This window comes from Plecotus auritus, assembly GCF_963455305.1.
Source record: "Plecotus auritus genome assembly, chromosome: 1".
NCBI lineage: Eukaryota > Metazoa > Chordata > Mammalia > Chiroptera > Vespertilionidae > Plecotus > Plecotus auritus.
In genome coordinates this window covers 190,881,755-190,899,576 of record NC_137770.1, presented here as the reverse complement: position 1 = coordinate 190,899,576, position 17,822 = coordinate 190,881,755, and the positions used below count along the sequence as shown (strand labels likewise).

The 17,822-nt window shown below is 38.6% G+C and overlaps 1 protein-coding gene across 9 annotated transcripts in view; it reads right to left on the bottom strand.

Moving 5' to 3' along the window:
* WDFY3 (WD repeat and FYVE domain containing 3) overlaps window positions 1-17,822 on the bottom strand; it is a 284,218-nt gene that overhangs the window by 84,129 nt on the left and 182,267 nt on the right. For 6 of the 9 annotated variants that reach the window (XM_080682022.1, XM_080682020.1, XM_080682021.1 and 3 more), the window contains 9 exons: window positions 14,833-14,944; window positions 12,883-13,073; window positions 12,763-12,789; window positions 11,510-11,662; window positions 6,979-7,052; window positions 6,734-6,895; window positions 5,234-5,328; window positions 1,833-1,953; window positions 1,440-1,657 (listed from right to left, as the gene is read on the bottom strand). In XM_080682022.1, coding sequence (XP_080538148.1) covers window positions 1,440-1,657; window positions 1,833-1,953; window positions 5,234-5,328; window positions 6,734-6,895; window positions 6,979-7,052; window positions 11,510-11,662; window positions 12,763-12,789; window positions 12,883-13,073; window positions 14,833-14,944 — 1,153 coding nt within the window. The remainder of the gene's footprint in view (window positions 1-1,439; window positions 1,658-1,832; window positions 1,954-5,233; window positions 5,329-6,733; window positions 6,896-6,978; window positions 7,053-11,509; window positions 11,663-12,762; window positions 12,790-12,882; window positions 13,074-14,832; window positions 14,945-17,822) is intronic. The other 3 variants (XM_080682015.1, XM_080682018.1, XM_080682023.1) reach the window with 1 other exon arrangement.

Sequence of the window (17,822 nt, the reverse complement as noted above, 5' to 3'; positions counted from 1 at the left end):
GTATCTACAATGATAATTTGAAATTCATATTGTAAACGAAAGTTTTCTCAAGAAGTCATTTTACAGTGAATTTCTTTCTTCATCTCATGCAGTGTCTTCATTTTCTACATCTAAAATAACAATAAAATAATCCTATGTTGAAAGCTGTCTTCCTGTTATTTACTTTAATATTTGAGAAAGTAGTACAGGCAGCACAGTACCCAGCTATTGATATTTTTACATTTTTTAACAGGTAAATTACATATTAAATTCTGATTCCGAGAGTGGATATGGCTTGCTATGTCTGCACACACCAGGTTGCAACACTTTCTTCTTCTTGAATAAATCCTTTCTAGTGATGGAAAATAAACAAATATATAAATTCTGATCCCTAAATTTCCATTTGACAAGGGTAAATTGATGCTTGTTGCAAATACGAAAGATTTTAAAATATAATGTTATAAAGACAAATATATTGTTTTAAAGTTTAGGAATTGAGTGATTACAATTGTCAATAAAAATATTATCTTAAAACATATTTTCTAAAGATCATTAACATAAACAGAAATATAACAGTTCAAATGATTCTAACATAGCAAACTATAACTTTCTAATATTACTTAAATGCTCACTTCAATGTTAAAAATGGCATACAACTGTAAGTAAAGAATAAGAAGCCTTGGCTAAAACTTTGAGCTTAAATCTTTTTTTAAAAAAATATATTTTTTATTGATTTCAGAGAGGAAGGGAGAAGGAGAGACAGAAACATCAATGATGAGAGAGAACAATCGATCAGCTGCCTCCTGCACACCCCACAGTGGGGATTGAGCACACAACCCAGGCATGTGCCCTTGACTGGAATCAAACCCAGGACCCTTCAGTCCGCAGGCCAACGCTCTATCCACTGAGCCAAACCAGTCAGGGCGAGCTTAAATCTTTGATTGGCAATGTAACATAACTGTTAAAAGCATGGGCTTGGTTCTGAGTGACCTGGACTCAAAAATGTTGACTATTCTTTATTGAACACGTGACTTCACTCCTTTGCCTTGGCTTTACCATCTGTAAAATGAGTATGATAGTATTTATATCTCATAGGGTTACTGTGAAAATAAAGTGTTTAGTAACTGGCACAGAATAAGAACTGAAAATATTATTATTATTAATTCAGTTCTGATCATTTGCTAGTTATGTACTTAATCATAAAGGGAATTAAGCAATAAAAAGATCATAAGGAATTCCCTTGGGTTTCCACATCTTAACATTGTCTCTGACTTCATTTTGATTTGCAATTAAAAAGAGCCAAATTTGAAACTTTCTAAGCTTTTTATTCTATCATTAATTAAAATTTAGACTCTTAATGGTTGTCAGATAAACTGAAGAGTATAAGCTTACATAAGATTTAAAAACAAAACAAAACACAATAGCTTATTTTAAATCAGTTGACTTCAAAAGTCCCATACCTAATACAGTTCCGATCTTATTAGTTAAGACAGAGTCTGTCTGTTCCAGCCACCCTCCACCACTGAGTCCTTCTTTAAACTTGATGAGAATAGACTGATTACTCAGCAGGACAACAAGAATCCTCATGGCTGCTGTGACTGTGGTGGGATGCAAGTGTTCTTCCATAAACATCATAATCCAGTCAAAACCCAGTGTCCTGACCAGTTCTTCACAGGCTCTATTCAAAGACAGATGGGTAAGAAGGAAAAACATTAATCAAATTATAAAGAAGAATAAGACTAGGTTTTGTTCTTAAGATATTCTAAATTTCAGGGCTTAAACAATGTCATTAGAAATTCTTTTGTCTACTATGAATTAACTGGTACCATCAATTCTAAAAAGATTTTACTTACTGCAAATTAATGCTTGTCTTTTCTTTAGATGTGTAAACTAGTTTTAGCAAGATATCTAGAAGTCTGTTCCTCAAAAGTATAAGATTAGCAGACACAAGACCTCCAAACTCTTCTTCAGTTCCTACAATGAAAATAAATACATTAAACTGCCTAGTGTTGGATAAAATATCCAACCCTGTTCTAGGAAAATTCACTGAAAAATAAATCTTTCAGAAAACATTTTTTCTAGAAGTACTTTCCACTAAAGTGAACAACAAAAAAAAGGGTCTGTTAAAACATTTCTTTTTAGAATCCTAAAAAATTTTTATTTACATTATCTAAATAAGTGATAATAAAGGCTGTGAACCCTTTTTTAAAAAAATATTTTTATTGATTGCAGAGAGGAAGGAAGGGCGAGAGACAGAAACATCAATGATGAGAAAGAATAATTGATCGGCTGCCTCCTGCACGCCCCCCCCCCCCCCCCCCCCCCCCCCGCACTGGGGATGGAGTCCTCAACCCAGGCATGTGCCCTGACCACAATGGAGCCACAACCTCCTGGTTCATAGGTACTCAACCACTGACCCACACAGGCCAGGCTGTGAACCCTTTTTTACATTAATATTCCTCTCCCCTACCAACAGGGAAAAGTAACCAAATAAGGATTGAATAAAAATAACAGTCCAAGCCCTAGACAGTTTGGTTCAGTGCTTAGAGCATTGGACTGTGGACCAAAGGGTTGCAGGTTAGATTCCGGTCAAGGGCACGTACCTTACTTGCAGGCTCCTCCCCAACCCAGGCCCTCACATCAATGTTTTTCTCACACTGATGTTTACCTCTGTTTTTTCCCTCTTTCTTCCACTCTCTCTGAAGGATCAACGGAAAAATATCCTCGGATGAGGATTAACCAATAAATAAGTAAGTAAGTAAGTAAGTAAGTAAGTAAGTAAAAAACAACAATCCAAATCCTTAATTTCCAGTTTCTTTTTGAAGGACATAGTTAAATTTACAAGATTTAAAACTTGAAAAGAGAAAGCATACTCTATTTAATAAATATAATACATCTAGAAAAGTTAGAATTAAATAGCATATAAAAGAGGCAAAGGCATACAAAAGCACAAGAAAAACTGGAAAAGAAAAGGGCAGAAAACAGAAAGCTTGTGCATCTCAATGGATGATGCTGGAGGCACACAGGACTGGGCATCAATGGCCAGTGTTCCAGGTGCAGCTCTGCCACTAATGAGCGATGGGTTAGTAAGTCACAACCCACAGGATTGTCTTTATTCCAGACTTGCAGCTCAGACTAAACTTTACCATGGGTATATGCTTTTACTAGTTTGGGCAAGGGGCTATTTGTCTCCTTAAACATTGTCTTTTTATTGTTAACTTGGTGCTTAATCATTGGGAAGAGTACTTCAAGCTTACCTAGGAGAACTCAAGATTCTCTCCCCTTATCAGAGGCAGAGGACTGGTCATTTACAAATTGTCCTATTGAAAGCATACCATACAACCGAAATTGATAATAGGAGTTATTTCATTTCAATTATTTCTTTTCAATAAAAAGACAATCCTCACAGAAATTAACAATTCTCCTTAATTTTTACATCTAGTCTTCTCCTTGTCAGTTATGCTTCCCCTAATTTTCAAATATAGTTTAAAACAATGAACTCTGAATTCTCACACTAACTCGTCCCATTCAAACTAGTGCTTTATTTATTCTAGTGTACTGTCCTTTCATGCTATTTATTTTGCAATGATTATTATATCACCATTCATCATTATTCAAGCCATTTTCTTGAATAATGTGTAAACTACTTGAAAGAAAAAAGTATGGTTTAACTTTTTGGAACATCATTATACTTAACACAGTCTTTAGTCCATAGCAAATACACAATAAATGTCATATATGAACAAGACCAGTAATGTGCTTCCAACATTCTCTATTACTTGGAATGGTAATGAAGTGATGAGAATACTAATCAACTTGACAGATCAACAGAAAAAATATGCTAATTTATACATCTCTACTACTGTTTTCTTAAAGAAAATTTTACATTAGTTATTATTGAATACAACAGTCGCAAGAAACATGGAGACTAGAGAAATATTTTTCCCACATTTTTTAATCTACTTGAAATAAATGTGTTATGTATTTCCAAAGATTTTAAAAGTAATTTACTTCAATTCCTATTTACTTGACTTATATTATTTTTGAACTTAGAAATAATCCTGACATAGGGTAGAAAAACATAGTGGTTAAAAAGTTTATAGTGTTGATTTGGACCAGTGGTCGCCAACCTTTCAGACTTCACAGACCACCAGTGGTCTGTGGACCACCGGTTGGAGACCGCTGATTTGGACTACCTGAGTTCAAATGCAGAAATATGATTTCAGGTAACTTTCTTTTACTTAATCTTTCTGGGCCCCAGTTTTCTCCCTTGTAAAATTGAGATAACAATAGTACCTATTTTATAGGGTTGTTATAAAGTTATATTAAAGTTCTTAAACAGTACCTGGAGATATAAAGGACTCAATAAGAGTTACCTATTGATTTGATCCTTTTAAAAAGATTTTAAATCCTCAGGAAGAGAGGGAGAGAGGAAGTCTGAAAGAGAGGGGAAGAGAGGAAGAGGGAAAGGGAGAAGGAGAGAGAGAGAGGGAGAGGGAGAGGGATAGGGAGAAAGAGAAGGGGAGAGAGAGATAGGGAGGGAGGAGAGAGGGCCGGGGGAGAGGGAGATGGAGAGGGAGAGAGACATCCACCTTAGAGAGAGACATTGATTGGTTACCTGGTTGCCTCCTGACTGTTGCTGGGTCAGGTATGTGTGCTCTTGACAGGGACTTGAACCCTGAACCCTTAGGTGTGCAGTCAGATGCTCTAACCACTTAGTAACACCGGCAAGGGTGAATCCTTAACCTTTTGCTCCAACCAACTGAGCCACCTGGCCAGGGCTGGAATTATTTTTATTTTATTCGTATATAAAATTTTTCTGGTAAAAAGTTATTTCCCTAAGTGACTACTAAATATTTAACAGGAAAATGAAAATAAAAGTAATAAAAGTAATATAGATATAATTCACAGTAGCAAGTAACTGTGTTTCTGAAGAGATGTGCATACATTTTTAAAAATTCAAATAATGTTAAAATATCACCCTGAAAGAATCTGCTATTTAAACGAACAATGTTACAAAGTCTCTAAACATGGGGAAAATATTTTTTAGAGTAAAATTCACATCATATTAAATCCTGTGTAATTCTGAACTTGTGCATATTATACATGACTGATTTAAGACAAATACAGCTGCACGAGACCAATACAGTAATGTAAGGAGTAAAGTGATAGGGCAGCATCCACCTGAGGCAGGCCTGACCTGTGCCAGAGAAGAGGGCACAGGAATTAGTTCTCAAGCCCCAGAATCACTCACCAGTGTCAAGCTTCTCTTCATGGTTTATTTCCATAACGACAAATTTCTCACAAACTGCAAAGGTTGGTAAAGTAGAAGAAATAAACTGGCCAAACCTTTAAGTATAAGGAAAAAAGGGTTATGAGTTTTATTCTTTTTTCTCTCCCCAAAACAAATAAAAAAATATGAAAAAACAGTTTTAAGTAATCTTTTACAGACCTTCAGGTGTTCACATTTGGTTTAACTTTCCTAGGACCATCGCTATAGCCATTATACAGGGTGGGCAAAAGTAGCTTTACAGTTGTGAGCTCGCCAGTTTATTCTTGTATCATTATTTATTATTCTCCATATGAACTGTAAACCTACTTTTGCCCACCCTGTATATGTTACAATGCTTTAATTATACTTCTCCAAAATTGTAAGTCCTTTAATGCACTAACCTAAATGATTTCACGAATCAAATAGCATGATACTAATTAAAATGTCCTAACTTCTATATGCACCCACTGTAGTTAACTTAGGTTTTGGAAACACAAGTAAAGTTAAAATCCTGGCTCTACCAGTTTTTAATCTTGTTACTTGGGCAAGTAGCTTAACATTTCTGGGCCTTAGTTTCTTAATTTTGTAAAATAGAGAAAACTAAAAGCTTAATAGATTTCAGTGATAATTTTAGCAAAATGATCACTATAGTACCAGGATAAGATTGAAATAAATATTGTTCATAATAACAATAATCTCCAAAATAATTTTAAACTTCAGGTTTCATCTGTCATCAAGTTTAAAAAGTGCTTTTTGAGGTAGGTAAATAAATGTGAATAATTTACATGTTATACAGATTGGAGATTAGTTTACTGGGAATACTCTAATGAGTAGGTGTGATTTCACTTGTGTCTGGAAGATTACATGAAAAGTGATGGTCAAGACCAGTTTAAGTAATTCCCTACTTAGAAAATACTTTGGTTAGGTAGTTTTTTTCCCTTCCATTTTCAGTTAAGATGCGAATTATCATATAAACATTGGAACATTCTACAGCCCATAAATAGGCCTTAAACCGTATTTCAGATTAGCAGCAAAATAATACATCGTATAAAAGATTAGGATATGCAAAAATAAAATAGCATCATTTGTTGTGAATGATAAAGAATAAATATAAAGGAGAAGGCACGCTCACTGTGTGTGTATGCACCCATGCACGGCTTCACACAGAGAAGTAACAGGGCTTGGGGAAGAAGGATCGAGAATCCCTACACTGAACACTGTTATGTCCAGGACAATCAATTACATTGCGCTCATTCCTATATCTTTGCTCAGCAATATTCTATTATTAACTAGCAGCAACAATTGGCTTTGTTTACAAAGGTCAGATACAAGACATGCATGTCTGTGCCTTACAAAAATCTTGAATGATATTAGCCTTACAGGTATTATACAGGCATAAGAACCAATTACAATCATCGCATTCATCTTAACCTCAGTGATACTTTCAATTGATAAACAGACAAATACAGAAGTTTTCACTACCTGAGCAGATCATAGCTGCTAGGAAAACCTTGCAGTAGGAAGCTCAGCACATTACTAATAGCAGCAATGGTAGGCTGGGATAAAGACATATCTCGAAGAGTCAGTAGCAGCTTTGGGATTAGCTGGAATTCCCTCATTAATTTGGCATTCTTTGAAGCTTCACTATAAGAGAAAGAAGACTTTATACACTGTACTATCATCTCTTCAATAACTAAACAACTAACTATATAGATATTAATGAATACCTGGACTCTGTGAGCAGTTCAATGAAGTGTTCAAATAAGGAAAGATGAAGTTCATATGGTGCATGAAGCCAGACCTACAATAAAAATAAAGAATGGTATATATAGGGTAAAAAATACCCCAAATGCCAATCCTACAAGCAGAAATGCAGCACGTGGAACTTATTTCACTCATGAATTAATTGAATATAACCACTTTATTACAATTTTTATTTGGTGAAATTCTGTAAAACTGCTTGAACATATGATTTCTGATTCTGTTTATAAAGGAATAATTGCTATGGAAATTACACTACTGGAGGGATCAACTGAAAAGGCAAGATCTAGAGCAAGTTTCTCTGGAATCAATGACTGAATACTGAATACAAAATCAGAATATAATGAATACTGAATACTATATAGTGAATACAAAGAATGAATGACTGGAATCTTGTGTGGGGTCCGAAACGAATTAACCACTGTAAAGTAATATATCACACAGTTCCTGGAACTCACAAAGCTGGGACCGGTTTGCACTCCCACCTCCTAGAGTGTGGAAAATTTGTAATACATGGGGAACTGGCAGTCTTAGTGTGGGGCTAAATTAGCATTAGATTAAAGGTTTTCCTATGTTCACCCTCACAAAGCTTAAAAGTATGTCTTAAAAAGATCAAGATAACTTCAATGCCAGAGCAAAGTTCAATATTCTTTTAAAAGAAATACAATAAAAATTTAGCATGCAATCAAGAATTATCAAGTATGCAAAGACAAAAGGAAAATATGACTCATAAATAGGAGAAAAATCAATTATTATAAATAGCCCAGAAATGACAGTGATAATGAAATTATCAGGACCTTAAAAAAGCTTATTATAAATGTGATCCATATACTCAAGAATGTAACAAAAAATATGAACATGATGAAGCAGAAGATAACCAAAGATCCAAAATGAACTTCTGATGAAAAATAAAATATTTAAAATGAAAACTATACTATATGAAATTAACAGATTAAACACTACAGAAAAAAAATTCAGTGAACTTGAAGACATAAGAATACAAACTAATCAAAATGAAGAATGAGAAAAAATGCTGAAACTAGCCAGAGCATTAGCGACTTGTGGGACAACATCAAGCAACCTCAGATATGTATAAATGAAGTCCAGAAAAGGTGGGGAATGGCACCAGGAAAATAGTTGAAGTAACAACAAAAATTTCCCAATTCTATAAAAATGACAAACTCACAGATCCAAAAAATCCAACAAACTCCCAAAAAGAATAAACTAAAAATGACAATGGGGTGACTGAAATCATTCAAGTATGAAAAAAAAAAATTAAAAATGTTAGTGAGAATTGTAGTGTATGCAAAAATATTTTTTCTAAAAAAAAAATAAAGGCTTTTTCAGACAGAGAATTTATAGTCAGCAGATGGGCACTGCAGGAAATGTTAAAGGAAGTTCTTTAGGCAGAATTATACAAGATGGGAATCTAGATCTACATAAAGGAATAAAGAATGCCATGCTACATAAGTGGGAAACTATAAAAGAATTTTTTTCAATGTCTTTAAAAAGATAGTTGTTTTAAGCTAAAATAATAAAAAGTATTGTGGGGATTATAAACATAATAGAAGTAAATGTCTGATAACAATAGCACTAAGAATAGGAGGGAGAAATGAAAGTATATCTTCACAAGGCTTACACTACAGGTAAAGATAGACTAAACTGTTACATGTACACTGAGTGGCCAGATTATTATGATCTCTGAACGCATAATAATCTGGCCAGTCAGTGTGTGTGTGTGTGTGTGTGTGTGTGTGTGTATATATGGATATATTAGAAGCCTGGTGCATGAATTCGTGCATGGGTGGGGTCTGGCCAGGGGGAGGGGACATGGGCAGTTGGCCAGCCTGCCTGCTGGTCAAACTCCTGGTCAAGGGGACAATTTGTATATTAGCCTTTTATTATATAGGATATACACTGAGTGGCCAGATGATTATGTTTTCAGAGATCATAATAATCTGGCCACTGAGTGTATATGTATATTATAAATTATAGAACAACCACTAAAAGAGAAAATGCTTTTGTACTATTACAATTATTGCATTTATATTTATCAAGTGGATGTTCTACAAAGAGAGTAAATTAAGTATTTATTTATCACTGTGGTTGGGGTAATTAGAAATGCTACATAAAGCCATAAAGTGAGCAAGGTAATAAACAAAGCCAACATTGGTAAAGCACCTAATTTCTGACATTTGTATATTAGATTTTAATAAGAAATCTGAAACTAAAGATAATTCATGATTTAAGTGTCAGCCACTAGATGAAAACAAAACTAAGATTGGTTAAGTAGGTCTCCTTAGTCCTCCCATAATTCTTTCTGCAGACCTTCATCTCTGTGCTTTCACAAGTTTTTAATTGTTTATCGATTTGTTTTTCTCTTCTAATGGACGAAATGCCTTCAGGCATGAACTCTGTCTTTACTTTCACAGCCTTAGCCCAAATATAATGCCAGGTTAAAAGATGCTCAATAGACATTTGCTAAAAGAATGAGAGGTTTGTGTTTTAGAACTTGATTGGGTAGGAAGGGGAAATCACTGCAAGTTTTTTATTTTATTTTTTTTTATAACTGCTATGACTATGCCTTAGAAAGAATGAGATAAGAAACACAGGATAGCCTGAGGACCGATATAACTATAGAACATATCTAAGGTGAGTGGTAAGGAGAATTGATTAGGACTTAGAATCTATAGAATTTAATATCGAACTGTTTATAGACAGAGAGGAGGAAGCTGATTTTTTTCAATTTCAAGCCTTGGTGACTGCAGGAATGGTGTTGTTAATAACAGAAACCCAAGTTAGAAGGGAGAACTAATTTGGGGAAGGATGCTGAGTTAAGGTGTTGCTGGAACATAAAAATGGAAATGTTGAGCAATAAGTTAGAAATAAGTCTGGCATTCAGATGTCAAGCTAGAGATTTAGATTTGAGAATCAACTCTGTAGAAATGAGGCTAAAGAAATGGGTGAGAATCTAAAGGAAAGAAAGCAACAAATAAAGGAAAAGATAATGAAATTGGACACAGTTGTCTAAAATAATGAAAATTTCATGCCATAGAATTATGGGGAAAGTAGTGAGAAAATATAAGAACCAGGAGAGTGCTACCTGAAAGGTAGCAAAAGAGCGAGGCGATGCAAGAGGGAAAAAGACTGCATCACATGCTACTGAGAGTTGCGGGTACTGAGAACTGGTATCCTCTTATATAATAAAAGCCTAACATGCAAATCGACTGAACAGCAGAACAACTGGTCGCTATGATGTGCACTGACCACCAGGGGGCAGATGCTCAACGCAGGAGCTGCCACCTGGTGGTGAGTGCACTTCTACGGGGGGAGTGCCGCTCAGCCAGAAGCCGGGCTCATGGCTGGCGAGCGCAGTGGTGGTGGCAGGAGCCTCTCTTACCTCCATGGCAGCGCTAAGGAGCAGTGAGCAGGCGGGCGGTAAGGAGTGAGGGGTCCCGGACTGTGAGAGGGCACAGGGTAGGCTGAGGGACCTCCCCTCCCCCACGGACCCCAAGTGCACAAATTTCATGCACCAGGCCTCTAGTGTTATATAGAGCATATAGACCAGGCTGCTAATAAGCTTTTAGAATAAAGTTTTAGTAAAGCAATTAGGGCACAGAGCCTGTTTGTCAAGGATTTAGAATAACGGACAAGACAGTGCTTACAGTAACTGAGGAAGAAGAGTTAAGGCATAGACATTACAGTTAGCCAATATTAAGTGCTTGGCTCCATTCTGGGTTGTGGGAATACAAAGAAAAAGAAACTAGATATCATCTCTGTACACACAGAGCCTACAGTCTCACAGGAGGAGATATATACTAGTATTCAGGGTGGGGCAGAAGTAGGTACATGGTTGTTCATATAGGAAATAAGACAATAACTAATTAATAATACAAGAATAAACTGTGTTTCATATACTCGCAACTGTAAGAATAATTTTGCCCCATCCTGTACTTATAAAACATATAGTGATGGGTACACACAGTACTGAGAACAAGAAGTTAATGGACAAAGGATATGCACGATTAAGCATTGCCTTGAGAGGACAGAGTAGAAGTGGTTTATCATAATAGGACAGTAGAAATGAAAACTTGTTATTCTGACAAAATGAATGATATTTTACTATGAAGCTACTATTAACCAAAATTCCACATCTAGCTCCTATTTACAGATGAAAAGTTTCTATTCATCAACAGAATTATTTGATTAAAATATTTGCCTCACTTAATGCCAGAGGCAGCAGCAAATTAGCTACAGTTAAGCACATGCATTGTACCATTTCACTTCTCTACTATTCATAAAACTGAATACCCTTGCGGAGAAGGAACTCCATCATTACCCTATTTATCGTATTTTATGAATGAAATTAACATAAATACAATATAACTATAGAACATATCTAAGAAACAAAATTGTTTAATAGTTAACTCTATTGTTATACAGAGTAAGAGATGGATTCACTGATTACATATTACCAGTCACTATTTATGTACATACTTCAAAATCACAAAGTAGATCCTGGAAAGCAGTTGAATTGGGAATAATGGAGGTCTCATGTCCACTGTCAACAGTTCCCACCAAGGAAAAAGTTAGATGGAGAATATGGCTGTTAAGAAGGGAACGTTTCTTCTTAAGTAGCATTGCCAGCAACTAAAAAAAGCACACCAAATGCTTGTTATTAATCATACTATACATACAAACATATAAACACAGGTATACACACACACACACACACACACACACACACACACACAATGGAGAACCCTATGTAAAATAATTCCTGAGACTTCTAAGCTGATTTCCAAATTTTTATTATAACAATATAACATTAGAGAAAATCTAAAAACCAGGGTAATCCCATTCCTTATGAAAATACCCACTTTCACATAAACTTTAAATTTAGATATAAATTTTTAAATTGTTGTTGCTATCATGCATATACAATTTGTTATTCATTTTTCTCTATAAAACATCTATTAAAAAGATTTTTCCTCTTGTTACAACATAGTCTTGATAATTAGAATTGTAAAAGGTTGAATGATATTCTATGGAATGTTTACAGTATTATTAGTCATTCTCATGTTCTTGGAACATTTAGGTTACTCCTATTTTTTCATGAACAATGCTGCTATGAATCATTGTAAGAGTTTTGCAAAACAGTGTGATTAAATCTACAGAACAGTGTAGTGAATAGTTTATCCATGCCCAGTCAAATATTGGCTAAAGCTAGAGAAGGCATTGGTACTTCACTTACACTACAATGATTTTATCTTACTCGAAATACCTGCTTTTCTTAAAAGTAACTTTCTACCTAAATTTAGTAGAGATTGTGAATATATGAACGCTGCATATTTTTAATCCCACATGAGTTTTCAGAACTAGCAATGGCACACTTACAGTACAGTGGGTCTCACTTCCTCTAGGTAAGCAAGGGGAGGTATAAAAGATGACTGGGTGTGGAGGGGAGAGATAAGGAAAATGGGGAGAGCTCTGCATCTATTAATGATCTGGCAGTCTCTAGAGCAGGTGGTAGCATGACCCCATTTCATTTCACTCTTGTTTCCGAAAAGAAAAATAGTAAACCACTGTTCTGAAAATATATTCAAATATATCAAAGCTATACTGAAATAACTTACCCTAATTCAAAGGTTGAGTGATATTTGATGAGATAGGAGAACAATGATAAACCAAAATAAAGATAATAACTCATTCTCACTTGAAATGTGTTAGTTTTAATAAAAACTACTAACTTGTAAAGGTGACTTGTCAATATAATTCTTCCAGAGTTTGAGAAAAATGAGAATAATAATAAAAATTAGTTTTTCTTTTTATGCAAAGTAAAGTTAGAGCAAAGCTTTATGGTTACAAACCTGGTAGCCCCTGATTCTTTCCATCTCTTTGCTGGCTAGTGGGTTACTCTTGACCACACAAACCAGGGCCTTGACTGCTGCATAGAGCCCCTCCACATCAGAAGCCATGGCCACCAGGCCCAGGATGGCTGCAGCTCCCCCAATGTACTGCAAAGTAGTGGCAACAGGCTTAGGGACAAATGTTCTTACTCCTGATTAAAAGACAGTGGAAAAAAATTAAAGTCCCCATGTAAACAAGAACTGAATAAATCATCCTAAGAAGATTTAATTAATTATACATGCTATTAAAAAAAAAAAACACCCTTTAATCTGAAAAAGAAAATTCTAAAAAAGAAACACCTTGAAGGTAGAATTTGGGAGAAGGCAATAAACATATTTTAATCAGCAGGAGGAGTGAGGAAGCAAAGTAGCGAGCAGAGAAGAGCTGGGTATGAGAACAAACACAAAAGTTTCTGTGTGGCTTTGGGCAACACAAGACTCAAAAGCACAGAGGCCTTGGGAATGCATTTCGAGGCGAGTGAGAATGCTTCACTAGGAATTGCTGGGGGTTAAATTTGGGGAGAGCAAAAGAACTTTAACTCTGGGAACTAGGCAATGGGATGGAGAGGCCACTCTTGCAAAATGACATATTCCCTATAGGTAAGCCATGCAGAGCACATTAATGCTCATTACTCAAGGCTTCTCCCAGTTATGCAATCTGAGTTACAGTACACCAGTGACCCCAGAAGAGCATAATTACATGGAAACACAGTACTGGATCTAACTTCAGGTCAATTAAAAAAAATTCACAGCTATATTTTAAAAAGGCATTGTTTGAATTTCATTTGCCCACTGATCAAGATTCAGATTTTTAAAAATAAAACTCATATGCATTTTATATTTCTATGCCTTTAAAGTATTCACAATACTTTCATACTTTATGACACTGGATTTTGAAAACTACCTTCTAATGTAAGTAGGGCTACTATTACTAGTTTAAGGATGAGTAACTTGAGCTCAAGTATCTGGCACAATGCCACATCCTGACAGAGCAGGGGCTGGGACCTCAAGTTTAGGGTTGGGGTTAGAGGCTTAGGGTTAGTTCAATCTGAACTCCTCAGTCACCACTCTTTGTACCATACCACAGCACTACTGTATTTTTGCAAAAGACAACACAGTGCTCAGCAAGGATTTGCTAAACTGAACAAAGAAAAACTACCATGTGCCTCAGCATAAAGAAAACTTTTATCAATGCAATACACGATCAAAACAGAAAAACAGGCATGTGCACATCACCAGGACAATAAAAATTGCCAAGGATTGATAAACATGTAGAATTCTGACTAGAACAACACTAACTTGTTAACTATTCTTATTAATCTAAAAAGGAACCACCAATATTATGAACTGATTTACAAATTAAAATATATAACTACTGGCTCTGAATTTTGGGTGGTCTGGTTGGATTATGTCTCAAGACTAATCAAAAAAACAACTCTTTTTAAGCAGACATCAGGTACAAGGCTCTGCAGAATGTCCACTAGTTCTGACTTTTACTAGAGTTGGACTCACGCTGTTTATACTCTGAAGCTCTTATTTCTAGCTCATTTCCAAATAATAGGAGTGCTCCTGAGTGCCACCACTGCTGCACCAAACCTGTAACAGTCATCAGTATTTCCAAGTCTTTACATCTGTCCCTAAATGTACTGTGACATTTATCTTGAAACTACACAGGAGTAAGTAGTTTAGAGCTCATCAGTGCTGACAGAAGAGGAAAAGTTAATGAAAGTTTAATGCGGTTATAATTTTAAACGTGAATTGGAGTTTGAGATTATAACTTCAGTCTCTAAACATTCCAAGAACATTACAGGTTACCACTATAAAAGATGAACCACCCCTTATGTGAGGAAACTGAATGTATATGTGAAGGTAAATAAAGAAGTCTGGAACAACGAAGATGATTTGACTCACCCAAGTATCCAATCAGAGTGGCCCCAATTGTCCGGGCGGGCCCATTGAGATGTCCTGCTGCATTGTGTATCAACTTCACAGGAGTGGCATTCTCATGGGAGGAAATGCCTAACTAAAGAATTGGAAAGGAAAAAAATGTAACTATAGAAGAACAGCCTGAACGTTTTTCTTATTAAAGTATCGTTGACATACACTATTATATTAGTTTCAAGTGTACAACACATTGATTCGACATTTCTATATCTTACAATGTGCTCACTACTATAAATCTAATAACCATAAGTCACTGTGCAAAATTACTGCACTATCATTTATTATACTAGAGGCCTGGTGCACGAAATTCATGCGGGGGGGGGGGGAGGGGGAAGTGGTGGTGTGTGTGTCCCTCAGCCCAGTCTGCACCCTCTCCAATCTGGGACTCCTTGAGGGATGTCCAACTGCCCATTTAGGACCGATCCTGGTGGGATTGGGTCTAAATGGGCAGTCGGACATCCCTCTCACAATCCAGGACTGCTGGCTCCCAACCGCTCACCTGACTGCCTGCCTGATTGCCCCTAACTGCTTCTGCCTGACAGCCTGATCAACCCCTAACCACTCCCCTGCCAGCCTGATCAATGCCTAATTGCTCCCCTGCCAGCCTGACTGCCCCTAACTGTCCTCCCCTGCAGGCCTGGTCGCCCCCAATTGCTCTCCCCTGCTGGCCGGGTCACCCCTAACTGCCCTCTCCTGCTGACCTGGTCGCCCCTAACTGCTCTCCCCTGAAGGCCTGGTCCCCACCAACTGCCCTTCCCTGCAGGCCTGGTCCCCCCCAACTATCCTCCCCTGCAGGCCTGGTTCCCCCTACTGCCCTCCCCTGCAGGCCTGGGTCCCCCCCCAACTATCCTCCCCTGCACGCCTAGTCCCTCCAACTGCCCTCCCTTGCAGGCCTGGTTGCCCCCAGCTGCCCTCCCTTGTAAACCTGGTCCCCCCAGCTACCCTCCCTTGCAGGCCTGGTCCCCCCAAGCTGTCCTCCTCTGCTGGCCTAGTCACCCCAACTGCCCTCCCTTGCAGGCCTGGTCCCCCCCAACTGCCCTCCTCTGCTGGCCTGGTCCCCCCCAGCTTCCCTCCTCTGCTGGCCTGGTCCCCCCCAACTGCCCTCCTCTGCCGGCCTGGTCACCCCCAACTGCCCTCCCTTGCAGGCCTGGTCCCCTCCAACTGCCCTCCTCTGCCAACCTGGTGGCCCCCTACTGCCCTCCTCTGCTGACCTGGTCACCCCCAACTGCCCTCCCTTGCAGGCCTGGTCCCCCCCAACTGCCCTCCTCTGCTGGCCATCTTGTGGCGGACATCTTTGTCCACATGGGGGCAGCCATCTTTGACTACATGGGGGCGGCCATCCTGTGTGTTGGAGTGATGGCCAATTTGCATTTTATAAGATAGGATGCCCCTTCACCTTTTTCACTCATCCTTCTACCTTCTCCCATCTGGCAACTATCAGTTTATTTTTTGTTCCTATGAGTCTGTTCTTATTTTGTTTGTTCATTTGTTTTGATTTCTTAAAATTCCACATATAAGTGACATCTTATGGTATTTGTCTGACTTATTTCACTTAGCATAATACTCTCTGGGTCCATCCATGCTGTTGCAAATAGCAGAATTTCAGTGTGAACATTTTGATTGGGAAAGAAAAAAAGAGACATAATTGGTAACATATTTTCTCTCATCAGAATATTAAAAACACTAAAGGCCTGGTGCATGAAATTCATGCATGGGGGAGGGGTCCCCTCAGCCCAGCCTGTACCCTCTCCAATCCGTGACATCCCTCTCACAATCCTGGACTGCTGGCTCCTAATTGCTCACCTGCCTGCCTTCCTGGTCGCCCCTAACTGCCCCCTGCTGCTGGCCAGGTCACCCCCAACTGCCCCCTCCATGCCGACCTGGTCGCTCCTAACTGGCCCACCCCCGCCGGCCTGGTCACCCCTTACTGACCCCCTGCCAGCCTGGTCACCCCTAACTTACCCCCTACCAGCCTGGTCGCCCCCAAATCCCCCCCCAGCCAGCCTAGTCACCCCTCACTGCCCCCCCCCCCCCCGCCAGCCTGGTTGCTCCCAACTGCCCCCCTCTGCCAGCCTGGTTGCCCCTAACTGCCCCCGCCCCATGCAGGCCTGGTTGCCCCTCACAGCTCCCCCACTGGCCTGGATGCCCCACGTAGCCTGCTGTTCAGTCGTTTGGTCGTCCCTCACTAACCCCCCTGCCAGCCTGGTTGCATATTACCTCTTTATTATATAGGATGAGCACTCCTTTATTTCTTTTTTTTAAAATGTGCAAACATTTCCAAAAGTGAGTAAACTCATAGAAAGTAAGTAAAACACAATCTACTCCAATGAAGATGGCGAGGGGGGTCTTGGGAAACAAACAGTTTAGAGGGCTTTTTGAATAAAACTCTGTCATGGTTTAAAGTTTCTTATCACTCACTGTCCCACAGTATTTCCACAGCCAAGTAAATGTCACATAAATTATGCAAAACTTTATGAACATACATAAGATAGTCAATTTTGTGTGTGTGCATGCACACACACACCATGTGCTTTCAAGCAAATCCTATCTAATAAAGAGGTAATATGCAAATTTACCATCACTCCAACACACAAGATGGCCGCCCCCATGTGGACACAAGATGGCCGCCACAAGATGGCCAGGCCTGCAGGGGAGGGCAGTTGGAGGCGATCAGGCCTGCAGGGGAGGGCAGTTAGGGGCAATCAGGCCTGCAGGGGAGGGCACTGGGGGCTATCCAGCCTGCAGGGGAGGGCAGTTAGGGGTGATGAGGCCTGCAGGGGAGGGCAGTTAGGGTCAACCAGGCCTGCAGGGGAAGGCAGTTGGGAGGGACCAGGCCTGCAGGGGAGGGCAGTTAGGGGCAATCGGGCCAGCAGGGGAGCAGTTAGGCATCGATCAGGCTGGCAGGAGAGTGGTTAGGGGGTGATTAGGCTGGCAGGTTGAAGCAGTTAGGGGCAATC